Below are 17,514 nucleotides of genomic sequence, written 5' to 3' on the forward strand. Positions count from 1 at the left end.
TAACTAAAAAAATGGATTAACCTGATCACTAAACGGCGTAGCAAGAAAAAAAATGAAAAACGCCAGAATTACTTTCTTTTGGTCACCACAACATTGCATTAAAATGCAATAATGGGCGATCAAAAGAACGTATCTGCACCGAAATGGTATCAATAAAAAAAGGCAGCTCGGCATGCAAAAAATAAGCCCTCACCCAACCCGAGATCACGAAAAATGGAGACGCTACGGGTATCGGAAAATTGCGCATTTTTTTCTTTTTTTAGCAAAGTTTGGAATTTTTTTTCACCACTTAGATAAAAAATAATCTAGACGTGTTTGGTGTCTATGAACTCGTAATAAAAATACGACATACAGCTCTACCGGATCCTACTACCACCACCGCACATTAAAAGCAGAGACCAGATAATACCACATGGGACACTCTGGATAGAGCCCCAAGGTTACTGACATTATTCTAGTAGGCACCACATTGGACATTTTCCTATCTAACACTACTATACCACTAATTATCAGCCGGCATAGTCAATGTTCCTTACATTCATGCAGCCAGTACAATGAAGAAGGTCAGTGATTGAACGAAAAGTTTGTTGTACTGCTTATGAACGTACATTAAAGTCATTCCCTTTTCTACCTTTATCCAAAGTTGAGTGCCAAGTTTATTTTTATTACTGTACTGGTTGGGTACCTTCTTGTGCACCACTTTCAACGGTTGTGCCATGGTTACTTCTGATATGAACTTGTAATGACCTGGAGAATCATAATGGCAAGTCAGTTTTAGCATTTAGTGAACCTAGCAAAAATGCCAAAACAAAAAACAAGTGTGAAAATTGCACATTTTTTGCAATTTCACCGCACTTGGAATTTTTTTCCCGTTTTCTAGTACACGACATGGTAAAAGCAATGGTGTCATTCTAAAGTACAGCTCGTCCCACAAAAATTAAGCGCTCATATGGCCATATTGATGGAAAAATAAAAAGTTATGGCTCTGGGAAGGAGGGGAGCGAAAAAACGCAAAACTGAAAAAACCTCCGGGGGTTAAACCAAATATTGGTACTTTTGGCAGTGTGGACAGGTGCCAAGTCCTGCTGGAGAATGCAATTTCCATCTCCAAAAAGCTTGTTGGCAAAGGGAAGCATGAAGTGCTCTAAAATTTCCTGGTAGACAGCTTCGATGACTTTAGTCTTGATAAAACACAGTGGACCTACACCAGCAGATGACATGTATCCCCAAACCATCACCAATTGTGGAAACTTCACACTAGATCTCAAGCATCTGGGATTGTGTGCCTCTCCACTCTTTTTCCAGACTCTGGGACCTTGATTTCCAAATGAAATGCAAAATTTACTTTTATCTGAAAACAACACCTTGGAACAATGAACAATCCAGTTCTTTTTCTCCTTGGCCCAGGTAAGACGCTTCTGGCGTTGTCTATTGGTCATGAGTGGCTTGACACAAGGAATGCGACACTTGTAGCCCATGTCCTGGATACGTCTGTGTGAGGTGGCTCTTGAAGCAATGACTCCAGAAGCAGTGAATTTCCCCAAAATTTCTGAATGGCCTTTTCTTAACAATCCTTTCAAGGCTGCGGTTATCCCAGTTGCTTGAACACCTTTTTCTACCACACTTTTTCCTTCCACTCAACTTTCCAATAATATGCTTCCATACAGCACTCTGAACAGACAGCTTCTTTAACAATGACCTTTTGTGGCTTACCCTCCCTGTGGAGTGTGTCAATGACTGCCTTCTGGACATCTGTCAAGTCAGGAGTCTTCCCCATGATTGTGGAGCCTACTGAAACAGACTAAGGGAACTTTTTAAACGCTTAGGAAGCCTTTGCAGGTGTTTTTGTTAATTATTCTAATTTATTGAGATAATGACTTTTGGGTTTTCATTGGCTGTAAGCCATAATCATTAACATTACCAGAAATAAACACTTGAACTAGATCACTCTGTTTGTAATGACTATGTAATATGAGTTCCACTTTTTTGTATTGAAGAACTGAAATAAATTAAGTTTTTGATGATATTCTAATTTTGTGAGAAGCACCTGTATGTCTGCTCAAAGCTCAGAGACATGTCCAATTTTTTCCAGGAAATGTGCCAATACAAGTCTATTGCTTTGTGAAATACACGTACAGTACACTGATGACATCAGCGTGCTGTTCATATCTAACACTGCAAAGGATCGGGGAAGCTTTGCAATTAATTTATTCTTCTGTGACAAAACAGATGACACACTAATAGTACAAATGGACAGATGAACTATGCACTGATGACCATTTTTATCATGGAAGTGTGAATGAGGCCTTAAATAGATTCTTAAGTTTTAGGAATGTGTGCTTAGTTGAAGTGTAACTGCATTTTCATAAACTTTTGACAATGAGACAGTCAGAAGTTTTGATTAGCGGGGATCCAAGTGCCAAGTTCCCTACCATTAGCTAAAGTAGAGAGTGCACCCAGCCGAACGTTGCACACCTCAAAGACAAAAGAAAGAGAAGGTCAACAGAAAGTCTGTGAGCCTGTCTTCAGTTGGGAGTAGAGCAACACTTGGCTGAACACTTTTGCTCTTTTACTTCAGTAGTCAGTGGGGGTCTCAGCACTCAGACTTCCATCAATTAAACCTTCTGACATGTCTTCTCACCAGTCAACAATGGTTGTTCATTTACACATGTATATCCATACACATTGGCAAATCATTAAAAAATATACTGTTTATATTATAGAAGGAGAAGAAGTGGCCAACTTGTACATACCAAGCAGTGGAGGCAATGGAGGTAGATTTCTTATCCTAACAAGACCGACAAGTTTGCCCCCAATGAAAGCAGCAAGAAGTAGAGCTAGAATTCCAAACAGATTTCCACCAGGTAAACACTCTGGACCAGTTATTGACCATACGACAGCCCAGACTAGTACGATCATGGTTACTGCAAACAGAAAATATAAGTACAGTCTTATTAATTGCCAGTCACAATAGTAGAAAATGTACAATAAGATAGAATATTGAATGTTACTTATATCTGTGTACCATTGGTAACTATAATGGGAAGAAGCCCTTGAGGAGGACAAGCAAAAAACTTCTTTATTCTCAGACATGCTTTGGCTGTAGAATCCTGAGGGGGGGAATGGCTTTCACTGTTTAGCAGTGTACTTTGTTCATTAGGAGGTGCCCCATCAGTCGTCTTTGCTGCATCCAGCTTCTCACCCTAGAGAGGAACAGAAACCACATTATATAACGTAGGAACCATCTCTGAACTAGGAGTTTATGCTCCACCATCACCAACATGACCATTTAGTCTATATGTAAAAAGCAATTCTGACCTCCATTGGCTACCATATTAATAGTAATGACAGAGACAGATTTGATGAGGGAACTGTGCTAAGAGTTTAAACAATTTTTTATTAAAGATAACCAATATAAATTAAAGGCAAGAGATGAGAGATTAATCTGAGGTTTTCCACCTCTGTCAGCATGTCTAGTATGCAGCATTTCTTATCATAGGGCTCTTCTTCCCGAGCAGCAGAAAGCGCCATTACTGCTTCACCTCAGCGTGGAACAAGAAGCAGTCTTAACCCTCATGATGCCAGACAGCTCAAGTCTGTTAAGTACTGCACCTACTTCTCTCTCCACAAGTCTCACTGTACTCTCACAGAAGTCCATATACTCAGCAGCGCTTGCTTTACAGGGGATTCTGATATGGGGAATGCGATCATTGATTTGAAACATCATATGGAGTTAACCCCTACTAAACAAGACATGGAGCAATATATACACAGAGGCTGGAGACTGCATACAAAACGGAATACATTTCCTCACTTCTAGCCTGTCACAGAACAGATTAGAGGAGGATGTCATACAAGTTGTGGGACATCATAACGCTCAAGCAAACACTGGATCTTTACAGCCAGCAAATAAACAGTCCGTTTAATATATGATTGATGACCAAGAAAAATCGCAATTGCCGCAATAATATATGCATAAGGGGTATACCTGAAAGCATCAGCGCACCAGCGATTATGCCAACACTGCGGACATTTTTCAATAATATCCTTGTGATCCTATTGATAAGGAGCTGGTGATGGACAGGGCGCACCGTACACTAGGCCCTCCTGGCCCTGATCCTCAGCCTTCAAGGGACATTATCTGTTGCATACATTTTTTACAATGTAAAAGAGGCCATTATGAGGAAAGCAATGTAGTTGGGTTCTGTTAATTGCAATGGAAAAAGCATACAATTGCTCACAAATCTATGCCGAATGACACTTGCTAAAAAGGGTATTGAAACCACAACTTCTACTCTGTGAACATGGCCTGATGTACTCCTGGGGTGACCTATTACAGCTGCAGGTCCGGAAAAATGGGGTATCGGGATGCTCAAGAAAAATTAATAAATTCTGGGGTCTATTTTTTCCTGTTAATAAAACAGAATTGGGTCTAAAGTAAAATTTTGTTGAAAAAAAAAAACGTTAAATGTTTTTTTTCCCACAGTCCAAAAATTCCTATGGAGCACCTGAAGGGTTAATTATCTTCTTGAATGTGGTTTTGAGCACCTTGAGGGGTGCAGTTTTTAGAATGGTGTCACTTTTGGGTATTTTCTGTCATATAGACCCCTCAAATTCACTTCAAATATGAGGTGGTCCCTAAAGAAATGGTTTTGTAAATTTTGATGGAAAAAATTTGAAATTGCTGGTCAACTTTTACCCTTCGGCTAAGTTCACAATGGGCGTTTTTGCTGCATTTTTTTTTCTGCAGTAAAACCTGTGGCAAAAACGCAGGTTTTGGTGCATTTTTTTTTTGTCATGCATTTTTTCATTCAATTCAATGGATGAAAAAATGGTGAAAAAACGCTGAATGAAGTGACATGCTCTATGTCCAAAAAACCAAACAAAGCACAAAATACTGATGACAAAAAAACCAAGCTGTGGGCATCAGATTTCTGAAATCTCAAAGACATAGCTGGTACTGTCAAATGCAGCTGAAAGTTAGCATAAAAAATGCAGCAAAGACGCCTAGTGTGAACTTAGCCTTATAACTTCCTAACAGAAAAATTTTTTTCCAAAATTTTGCTCATGTAAAGTAGACATGTGAGAAATGTTATTTATTAACTATTTTGTGTGACACCACTCTCTGATTTAAGGGCATAAGAATAGGTGTGGAGAGAGGTGAACATTCATTACCTTAATGAGCAGGGACACGTGATCGTCCGGCCGCAGGAGCTGCAGGCATTGGAACGAGATGCTGCAAGGGCGTGCAGGGGAGGCAAGTAGGATGTTTATTTTCTTATTTTTTTATGCTTTTCTCATGGGGGCCATACATACAAGGATGAGAATAAGGAGCCATGCATACAAGGATGGGGATAAGGAGCCCATGCATACAAGGATGGGGATAAGGATGGAGATAAGGAGCCATGCATGCAAGGACGGGGATGAGGAGCCATGCATACAAGGACGGGGATGAGGAGCTATGCATGCAAGGATGGGAATAAGGAGCCATGCATACAAGGACGGGGATGAGGAGCTATGTAGACAAGGATGGGGGATGAGGAACCATGCATACCAGAATAGGGAATAGGGGACAATGCATACCCGGTGTATACTTGAGTCAGTAAGTTTTCCCAGTTTTTCGAGGCAAAATTAGGTGCTTCGGCTTATACTCAGGTCTACTTATACATGAGTATATTCGATAAGTTGAGTACATATTATATAAATATTAGGTTGGATTACCTTACTCGCGATATATTCCATGGTTCCCCGTAAAAGAAACCCCAGGTCTGAAAGTTTAAAGTTACGTCTCTAAAGACAACCCCCAATTACGGACTTGCATTGGGATCTGCTAGTTTCAAAGTTTCCTAGTGTTCAATTTATTCATAATCTATACCTTTTTAGATTAGACACTGAGAGGTAGACATTACTATCCAAAGTCTACACTTATGTCTTGTTCTTTCTATCCTTTTCTCCCCCCCACCACCCTTTTTTTTCCCCTTCATATAATATGGCAGAACTCAAAACTTGCTCATTGAATGTCAGAGAACTTAATGTTACAGAGAAAACATCAAGTGTTTCATCACATGCATAAGGCTTCTTTCACACTTCCGTCGGTACGGGGCCGTAAAAAAGCGTCGGCGCAACGTACCGACGGACAGTGGTGATTTTCTGCACAACGTGGGCAGCGGACGCAGTGTTTCAACGCATCCGCTGCCCATAGTAAACTCCCAGGGAGGAGGGGGTGGAGTTACGGCCGGGCATGCGCAGTTTAAAATGCAGGACACGACGTACAAAAAAACATTCCCTTGAACGTTTTTTCGCTGCGACGGTCCGCCAAATACCAACGCATCCAGTGCATGACGGACGCGACGTGTGGCCATACGTCGCGATCCGTTGGCAATACAAGTCTATGGGAAAAAAATGCATCCTGCGGGCACATTTGCAGGACGCAATTTTTTTCCCAAAACGACGCATTGTGACGGATCTAAAAAGACGGAAGTGTGAAAGTAGCCTAAACAACATGCATAAGTCTCTTTCTTCAGGAAACCCATTTTAGAAGTGACCATATATTTCAGATATTATTCATCTTGGCACCACAGTACAAATGCGGTTTCTAAGTCTGATGAGTGTAGGCATACATAAATCACTATCCTATACTATTTTGCAAACACTTAGGGTACTGTCACACTCTGCAACTTTCCAACGATCACAACCAGCGATACGACCTGGCCGTGATCGTTGGAAAGTCGTTGTGTGGTCGCTGGAGAGCCGTCACACAGACCGCTCTCCAGCGACCAACGATGCCGAAGGCCCCGGGTAACCAGGGTAAACATCGGGTTACTAAGCGCAGGGCCGCGCTTAGTAACCCGATGTTTACCCTGGTTACCATCGTAAAAGTAAAAAAAACCAAACAGTACATACTCACATTCCGGTGTCCGTCAGGGTCCCTTGCCTGCTCTGACTGAGTGCCGCCGGAAAGTAAGCAGAGCACAGCGGTGACGTCACCGCTGTGATCTGCTTTCACTTTACGGCGGCACTGTCAGAGCGGGAAGCAGACTGCGAGGGACCCAGACGGACACCGGAATGTGAGTATGTACTGTTTGGTTTTTTTTACTTTTACGATGGTAACCAGGGTAAACATCGGGTTACTAAGCGCGGCCCTGCGCTTAGTAACCCGATGTTTACCCTGGTTACAAGCGAACGCATCGTTGGATCGGTGTCACACACACCGATCCAACGATGACAGCGGGAGATCCAGCGACGAAAGAAAGTTCCAAACGATCTGCTACGACGTACGATTCTCAGCAGGGTCCCTGATCGCAGTAGCGTGTCAGACACAGCGATATCGTATGGATATCGCTGGAACGTCACGGATCGTACCGTCGTAGCGACAAAAGTGCCACTGTGTGACAGTACCCTTACACTGAGGGAAGGTATGTGTTTGTTAAGATTCAAATCTACTCCAAAATTTAGATTTTGGCAAACTTCTATCTCCCCAATTGTGACCAATTAAGACATGCAGTCAATACTTAAACTAAAAGTTTTGCAGAGGGCCTTATCATTGGAACCGACTTTAATTTGGTCTTGGATCCTTCTTTAGGCACGTCTCTGGGCAGGACTCCCCAATCTAAATCACAAACAAAAGCTTTGCTAAACGTGCTCCGGTCTCTCCAACTGGTTGATGTATGGAGGACACTACATCCAGACGTAAAGGATTATAAGAATTATTCCCCTTTACACAATACGCATAGCCGTTTTCTTAATTGCCCATCACTTGCTTACATGGCAACCTACATTTCAGATAGGAACTTCTATATGGTCACATTATGGTCCTGTATATTGTAATCTGACTATACCCAACTCTCAAGAAAACAAAAAAACAGGCAAAGTTGCTTACCTGTCTTACTCGGGCCCGCTACACCATGATAGTGCATTTGATTTGAGGCCTAGACAGGTAAGCACATTTGCCTGGTTTTTTTTTCTTGGTGTTTTCTCTAGAATAGTGGAGGTTTGTTCCTCTTTCTTTTCCTTCTCCTTTTGTGGTTTTGCTGTTAGACTAGGACTGACAAGTGTGATGACCCGTGACGTGGATTGCCAGCTTACGTATTGTGGCCATAATGTTAACTAATACCTTACATATTTTGATATGTTCTTATGCGCTTTATTTTTACTTTTTGAGGTGCAGTTGAGCCCAGATGGCTTTGTAAAGTGTGACCTATGTTCACATGGGACACAGTACAGTTGGCACTGGGCAGCCCGCCACAGGGCGTTACTAATTGGCTATGATCCAGATGCTGTGCATACTCTGTGTGAACACTGCTGCAGATTATTTATTTGCATTGGTGTGCGAAGTGGCCAATCCCTGATTGTAGGCTGGCTGTCTCATTTGCTAGTATCGCACCTGTGTAGTCGCCATCTTTACTCGGGCCCGCTGCACTATGATAGTGCATTTGATTCAAGGCCTAGACAGGTAAGCACCTTTGCCTGTTTTTTTTCTTGGTGTTTTCTCTAGAATAGTGGAGGTTTTTTCCTTTTTTTTTCTTCCTACTTTTGTGGTTTATACCCGACTCCCAACAAGGTTTCAGATGTTGGAACTTAAAGGGGTTGTCCACCACTTTCAATTAACCCCCCAATGTACCCCCCCCGGGCCCCTAATGAATTGTGCCATTACCTTCTGTTGACGTTTTCGCCTGTGAGCGGCGCTATTCCTCCTGCTGAGTCCGGGTCACATGACCCCCAGACTGCAGCCGCTGCTCATTTCCGCCGACGTCACGTCAATTTCCAGGCTCTGAAAATTGACGTGACGTCAGCAGCAGGCGTGACCAGCCCCCACAGTCAGCAGTCAATCAGCAAGAGTAACTGGGCTGTGGGCGGTGCTGGGGGCTGCCTGCAGGGCTGTGCTGGGGGCGGGCAGGGCTGTGTGTGCTCACTGCTCAGTGCTGGGATCATGATGTGTGGCTGGGCTGTGCTTCGGTCGCCGGGGGTCTGCCTGTGCTTGTGCCCGCCGGCGTCGGTGTTTCTGCCCGCCGGTGCATGTGCCCGCCGGTGCTTCTGCCGGCGCTGTGCGTGTGTGTGCCGGCGCTGTGTGTGCCGGCGCTGTGTGTGTGTGTGTGCCGGCGCTGTGTGTGTGTGTGTGCCGGCGCTGTGTGTGCCGGCGCTGTGCGTGTGTGCCGGCGCTGTGTGTGTGTGTGCCGATGCTGTGCGTGTGTGCCGGCGCTGTGCGTGTGTGCCGGCGCTGTGTGTGTGTGTGCCGACGCTGTGCGTGTGTGCCGACGCTGTGCGTGTGTGTGCCGACGCTGTGCGTGTGTGCCGGCGCTGTGTGCCGGCGCTGTGCGTGTGTGTGCCGGCGCTGTGCGTGTGTGTGCCGGCGCTGTGCGTGTGTGTGCCGGCGCTGTGCGTGTGCCGGCGCTGTGCGTGTGTGTGCCGGCGCTGTGCGTGTGTGTGCCGGCGCTGTGCGTGTGTGTGCTTTGTGCGTGTGTGCATGCCGACGCTGTGCGTGTGTGTGCAGGCATCGTCCGATGGGACTACAAGTCCCATCGGGCTCTGCCTGCTACACTGACAGTGAGTGACACATTAGTCAATGATGGGACAGTAGTAGTCCCATCATCCGGCTAATGTGTTGAATGTAAAAAAAAAAACCAGTACATACATACATACAACACATCATGCGACGACATGCACCATGCGGCGACATGCACCATGCGACGACATGCACCATACGACGACATGCGACAACATGCACCATGCGGCACCATGCGACGACATGCACCATGCGACGACATGCGACAACATGCACCATGAGGCAACATGCACCATGCGCCGACATGCACCATGCGACGACATGAAACAACATGCACCATGCTGCGACATGCGACATGCACCATGCGACGACATGCACCATACGACGACATGCAACAACATGCACCATGAGGCAACATGCACCATGCGACGACATGCAACGACATGCACCATGCGACGACATGCGACGACATGCACCATGCGACGACATGCAACAACATGCACCATGCGACGACATGCACCATACGACGACATGCGACAACATGCACCATGCGGCACCATGCGACGACATGCACCATGCGACGACATGCGACAACATGCACCATGAGGCAACATGCACCATGCGCCGACATGCACCATGCGACGACATGAAACAACATGCACCATGCTGCGACATGCGACATGCACCATGCGACGACATGCACCATACGACGACATGCAACAACATGCACCATGAGGCAACATGCACCATGCGCCGACATGCACCATGCGACGACATGCAACGACATGCACCATGCGACGACATGCGACGACATGCACCATGCGACGACATGCAACAACATGCACCATGCGACGACATGCACCATACGACGACATGCAACAACATGCACCATGCGACGACATGCACCATACGACGACATGCAACAACATGCACCATGCGGCACCATGCGCCGACATGCACCATTCGACGACATGCACCATGCGACGACATGCGACAACATGCACCATGAGGCAACATGCACCATGCGCCGACATGCACCGACATGCAACAACATGCACCATGCTGCGACATGCACCATGCAACGACATGCACCATACGACGACATGCAACAACATGCACCATGCGCCGACATGCACCATGCGACGACATGCAACAACATGCACCATGCGGCGACATGCACCATGCGATGGCATACGACATGCGACGACATGCGCCATGCGACTGCATGCGCCATGTGACGGCATGCGACGACATACGCCATGTGACGGCATGCGACGACATGCGCCATGCGACGACATGCGCCATGCGACGACATGCGCATACAGTACATACATACATACAGACATACAGTACATACATACAGTACATATAACATAGATTACATACTCACCATCACTTGTCACTTTGATCCCCGAAGCCAGTGTCATAAAAAATATTAAAATAATAAACAACCAATATACTCCCTGATCCGCAGAAATCCAATTAAAACGAGTGTCCCACGACGATCTCCCGTGGAGAACAGGAGCATCTGCTGATGCAACCACTCTCCAGGGGCTCCAGGAAGACAATGAGGGGAGGAAGGTATCCTTCCACAATGTATTCCCCACAATGTATTCCTACGCCCCTGTGAGAAAATAGTCCCTAGTCTCACTTTATGGTATGCTGTATGAGAAAGTTCCCACGCAGCTTTTTGCCATAAAGTGAGACCAGTGAACTATAGTAACCTCAGTGATGCACTGCAGGAGCCATTGTCTCCTGTCAGTGTGTCACTGAGGGTCCTATAGAGCAGTGACATCACCCGATATCACTGTTCTATAGGGGAGGTCGTCGTGGGACACTCATTATTATTTGGACTACGGCGGACAGGTAGTATACGGTTTATTATTTTACGTTTTTTGCAGGGGCTGAAGTATGGTAAGTATGGTTAAATGAAGAATATTAAAATACTTTTTCCTAATGTGTGTGTGTTTTATTAACCCTTTATTAATATTGGATTAATAATGGATAGGCGTCTTATTGACGCCTCTCCGTTATTAACCCGGCTTAATGTCACCTTACAATAGCAAGGTGACATTAACCCCTTATTACCCCATATCCCACCGCTACACGGGAGTGGGAAGAGAGGGGCTTAGGCTGGTTTCACACTTGCGTTTTTATCTGCATGCGTTTTTTAAAAAACCGCATGTGTGAAAAAACGCATGTAAACGTGGTAAAACGCTGCGTTTTTTAGACGCATGCGTTTTTGCATGTAGAAAAAAAACGCAGCGTTTTGCCGTGTTTACATGCGTTTTTTCATGCGTTTGCGTTTTTAAAACGCATGCGAAGTGTGTGACAGCTGCCAATCATCAAAATCCACAAGAAAACCCACTATAAATAGAAATAGCTAGGGGTAGGGTTAGGGCCTAACCCTAAACGTGACAGAAATACGTGGCACTGAAATACGTGGCACGTGGCACTTACATACGTGGCACTTAAATACGTGGCACTGAAATACGTGGCACTTACATAGGTGGCACTTAAATCCGTGGCACTGAAATGCGTGGCACTTAAATCCGTGGCACTGAAATACGTGTCATGTGGCACTTAAATACGTGGCACTTAAATACGTGACACTTACATACATGGCACTTACATACGTGGCACTTACATATGTGGCACTTAAATACGTGGCACTTAAATACGTGGCACGTGGCACTTACATACGTGGCACTTATATACGTGGCACTTGCATACGTGGCACGTGGCACTTACATATGTGGCACTTACATACGTGGCACTTAAATACGTGGCACATGGCACTTACATACGTGGCACTTATATACGTGGCACTTACATACGTGACACTTACATACGTGGCACTTACGTGGCACTTACATACATGGCACGTGGCACTTACATATGTGGCACTTACATACGTGGCACTTAAATACGTGGCACGTGGCACTTACATACGTGGCACTTATATACGTGGCACTTACATACGTGACACTTACATACATGGCACTTACGTGGCACGTGGCACTTACATACGTGGCACTGAAATATTGTGGCACTATGTCATAAAATGTTCATTAAACGGTTAGGGGTGAGGTTAGGGGTAGGGTTAGGGTTTGGATCCCTTTATCACCCTGATGGTGGTGGGTGGTTTTTCAGTGTTTTTTGTTTTTTTTCTATAAAAACGCATGCGTTTTTAACGCAAACGCGCGCGTTCAAAAACGCATGCGTTGCTGAAAACGCGTCAAAACGCATGCGAAAACACGCATGCGTTTTTATTGTTAAGTATAGGAAAAAAACACATGCGTTTTTTAGCGCTAAAACGCAGCGTCCAAAAATGCAAGTGTGAAACCAGCCTCAGTGCCGGAATTGGCGCATCTAAGGCTACGTTCACATTTGCGTTGTGCGCCGCAGCGTCTCCGACGCTGCGGCGCACAACGCAAACAAAAACGCAACAAAACGCACGCTAAAACGCTGCGTTTTGCGACGCATGCGTCCTTTTTGGCCGAAAGTTGGACGCAAAAAAAATGCAACTTGCTGCGCCCAACGCTTGCGGCCAAAAAAACCCTTGCGTCGCAAAACGCAGCACAATGCATGTCCATGCGCCCCCATGTTAAATATAGGGGCGCATGACGCATGCGGCGACGCTGCGGCGCCGAACGCTAATGTGAACGTAGACTTACAGATGTGCCATTTCCGGGGCGGCTGCGGACTGGTATTTGTAGCCGGGGGGGGGGGGGGGGGGGGACCAATATCCATGGCCCCTCTCTAGGCTATTAATATCAGCCCGCAGCTGTCTGCGTAGCCTTTCTGGCTATAAAATATAGGGGGACCCCACGTCATTTTTTTTGGGGGGTCCCTCTATTTTAATAGCCAGTAAAGGCTACGCAGACAGCTGCGGGCTGATATTTATAGCAGGCTACAAATATTGGCCTCGGCCGTCGGCTTTCCCCCTCTGGCGCAGAAAATTGCGCGGGAGCCCACGCCGTTTTTTTCAGTTTTTTATTAAATTAAACGCTCATTAAGCCCTGTTTCACACTTGCGTCGGCACAGGTCCATCGCTATGCGTTGGGCCGACGTACCGACGCACGTTGTGAAATTTGTGCACGTCGTGGGCAGCGGATGCAGTTTTTCAACGCATCCGCTGCCCATTCTGAAGTCCGGGGAGGAGGGGGCGGAGTTTTGGCTGCGCATGCGCGGTAGAAAATGGCAGACGTGACGGATGTGCCAACGGTCCGCCAAAACACGACGCATCCGTTGCACGATGGACGCGACGTGTGGCCATCCGTCGCGATCCTTCACTAATACACGTCTATGGGTAAAAAACGCATCCTGCGAGCACATTTGCAGGATCCGTTTTTTTCCCAAAAAGACGGATTGCGAAAAACGCAAGTGTGAAAGTAGCCTTATAGAAACATCGGCCTTTCTATTATATATCTATGGATATATCTATCTATAGATATATTTATCTATAGATATATCTATAGATACATAGATGTATCTATCCATATATTTGGCTGCTTTCACACATCAGGTTTTTGCCGTGAGGCACAATCCGGCGAGTTTTGAAAAAAACGGATCCATTTTTTTCCGACGGATCCGTCTTTTTCTCATAGAGTTTCATCCGTTTTTTGCCGGATCCGTCAAAAAAGCTGTTTCCGCCGGATGGAAAACACATACAGAGGAACGTTTTTTCTGTCTGGCGAAAAAACGCACAGCGACGGATCCGGCAAAAAAAGTATGAAACTGAGCTGTGAAATGATGAATCCGGCCTTGGAATCCGTTTTTTCATGCATGTTTCCATTCAAGTCATGCACATTTTCCGTTTATTTACTTATTTCCAAAAACGGCATTAAAACCGCGCATAAACCGCACCAAAAAAAGCATAAAAACTGCACCAAAAACTGCATCAAAACTGCACCAAAAACTGCATCAAAACCTGGTGCACTTTCGCAGTTTTGGTGCGGTTTTGATACAGTTTTTGGTGCGGTTTTGATGCAGTTCTTGGTGCGGTTTCGGTGCGGCTTTTTCCGCAGCATGTGCATAACAAGTCTGCGGCTCCCATAGACTTACATTGGTTGTACACTACACTGCGGATTTGATGCAATTCAGTGCAGCAAAAAACCCTGCGGATCTGCAATCAGATCCGCAACGTGTGCACACAGCTTTAGCATTTAGTGAACCTAGCCAAAAAGCCAAGCAAAAAACAAGCGTGGGATTGCACTTTTTTGCCATTTCATTGCACTTTGAATTTTTTTCACATTTTCTGCTACACGACATGCTAAAACCAATGGTGTCGTTCAAAAGTAGAACTTGTCACGCAAAAGATCACATGGCCATATTGACGGAAAAATTATGGCTCTGGAAAGAAGGGGAGCGATAAACGAAAACAAAAAAGCTCCAGGGGGTGAAGGGGTTTAGAAACATGGATATGGACATATCTATGGAAATAGACATAGATATATAGATATATCTGTATGTATTCATCTATCCATCCCATATCTATCTATCTATATATCTATCTATCCCTCTATCTGTGTGTAATGGAGTGTGGGTTGGACAAATGTAAAAGAGGAGGTTGGACAGAAATGACATCACAAATCTTTTTGAAGCTAGAGGAGGGAGAGGAGGGAGGGGTTGGGGCGTGTTTTGGAGTGGGTGTGCTAGGTTCAGGCTTAGTAGCAGTGCAATGCATCATGGAACTTGTAGTATTAGAGCACAATGACTCAGGAGAAAGGAAGTTGTCGATTAACCCCATGAGAGCTGAATCCAGCACTAAAATGTGCTGCTACAGCATGATAAAAGGTAATATTGCTAAAATAAACACAGTAGATGTTTTCAGTGGCCCATAATAGCAAGATTTATGAAAAAAAAAAAAAAAGGTTATAGTAGTGGACAACTTCTTTAAATGATAATCTGCTTAAACACTCACTCTGTATCGCATACCTTCTTGAGACTATAGACTCCTTCAAACATATTCATGGGCATTAAACTGAATGAAACTTACTTATTTCAATGGGAAGCACTCAAATGCATCATGAGAGGGATACTAATAAAACATGGATCCAGGCTTAAAAAGAGAGCAGCTAAAGTCTCCCATTTGCTTGAGCAGATTGATCTCCTAAACGTTCTGCTTCACTCCCAAGTACATGCAGGCCTGCTTAATGCTAGAAAGGAGCTTAGGCTACTTTCACACTAGCGTTGTTTGCTGTCCGTCACAATGCGTCGTTTTGGAGATAAAATGCATCCTGCAAAGTTGCCCGCAGGATGCATTTTCTCTCCATAGACTTGCATTAGCGACGCATTGCAACCGATTGCCACATGTCGCATCCGTCGTGCGACGGATGCGTCGTGTTTTGGCGGACGTCGGCACAAAAAAAGTTCCATGTAACGTTTTTTTGTGAGTCGTGTCCGCCATTTTTGACCGCGCATGCGAGGCCGGAACTCCGCCCCCTCCTCCCCGGAACTCACAATGGGGCAGCGGATGCGTTGTAAAACTGCATCCGCTGCCCACGTTGTGCTACATTAACACACTGTCCATCGGTACGTCTGGCCGACGGTTTGCGACGGCCCGTACGGACGGACTAGTGTGAAAGTAGCCTAAGGTACTCATACGAATTAGCAAATAAACGTGGTCGCTCATTAGCAAGGTTACATTCACCCATGCAAAGGACATAAGTATCCAAAGTAAAAGGGGCCCCAAGGACATAGTTGAGGCATTTGTTGCCTATATAATGAACAAAAATTATCAAATAAGTTATGGACACCGCATTTCCTTCCTTACAGATGCCGGAGCATGAGGTATTAGAGAAAGCTTTCAGTGAACAAGAGATGGAAGAGGCCATTAAATCATTCCCTATTGGAAAGAGCCCTGGGCCTGATGGATTCAATAATAGATTTTATAAAATGTTTGCATCCCAGTTATTACCATTTTTAGGAAAAGTGTTCAATAATATCTCTGAAGACTCTCCCTTTGCCCCCAATCAATTAAGGCTCACATAACTGTTTTTTCAAAGCCTGGAAAAGAAACAAATGCCTGCCCTAATATTCGCCCAATACCATTAATGTAGATGTCAAAATATTCTCTAAAATAATTGGAGCACGGCTCTCCTGTCCTCAATTGTTAGCAGCAATCAGGTTGGCTTCGTTAAGGGTAGAGAAGCTTTTGATAATAAAAAATAAAACATTTTTTGAATGTGAAATTAATAAACGGGATCCCAATGTACCTTGTTTCTGTCAACACTTTAAAAAAAAGTGTTTGACAGTTGTGAGACAGTGACCGGCATTGTTGTGAATGGCCGGTATGTGTTGCAGAGGAGGAGGTCCTCTGCGCTGTAAGCCTGGAATGTTTCTCTGAGACTTGTAGTTTCACGAGCCTTGCTTAGTGGATAAGGGGCTGGGCTTGCAGGGTTAGTGGGAGAGCTGGGCCGGTCTGGCTAACCACACACCTCCCATCAATGGGTGTCTCATACGTTAATATAAGACTGTGGTTTGGTCACATGGTCTTTGTGTTGGAAGGTCCTGAAAGTGTACAGGTTTCCTGGAAGGCACATGGAGGAGGCATGTGCCTGTAGAGTCCGTGACGGCTATCTGTGTTGAGGAAGCTACGGTCCTTCTGTGGGTCTGGAACTGACGGAGTGAGCTTGTCGAGCAAGACATAGTACGGGTCAGTGATCCCAGTAAGGCAGCGCCCCTGGAAGTGTATGTGCCTGCAGAGTCCAGGACTTCTAACTGTGTTGGCAGGAAGCTACTGTCCTTCTGTGGGTCTGGAACTGACGAATGTGAGCTTGGCAAGCAAGTCATAATGCGGGTCAGTGATCCCAGTAAGGCAGCTTCCCTGGAAGTCGGGACCCATGTGATGCCAGCCTGTGAAGCCTGCAACACTGCTATGCAGGTAACCCAGAGCATGGGAGACTGTGTGCACCGACGAGGGTCAGTTAATGAACTGTGTGGACATAACCACAGTGGAGAGTGGACTGTAAAGTGGAATGTAAACATGGCCTACAGTGGTTTATGAT

At 45.3% G+C, this 17,514-nt stretch overlaps 1 protein-coding gene across 2 annotated transcripts in view; it reads right to left on the reverse strand.

Moving 5' to 3' along the window:
• The window catches only part of SLC9B2 (solute carrier family 9 member B2), a 127,924-nt gene that overhangs the window by 81,051 nt on the left and 29,359 nt on the right, over positions 1-17,514 (reverse strand). For both annotated transcript variants that reach the window (XM_077278074.1, XM_077278082.1), the window contains exons 3-4: positions 3,026-3,203; positions 2,754-2,924 (exon numbers count right to left, since the gene is read on the reverse strand). In XM_077278074.1, coding sequence (XP_077134189.1) covers positions 2,754-2,924; positions 3,026-3,203 — 349 coding nt within the window. The remainder of the gene's footprint in view (positions 1-2,753; positions 2,925-3,025; positions 3,204-17,514) is intronic.

The sequence above is a fragment of the Ranitomeya variabilis genome, chromosome 1 (assembly GCF_051348905.1).
Source record: "Ranitomeya variabilis isolate aRanVar5 chromosome 1, aRanVar5.hap1, whole genome shotgun sequence".
NCBI lineage: Eukaryota > Metazoa > Chordata > Amphibia > Anura > Dendrobatidae > Ranitomeya > Ranitomeya variabilis.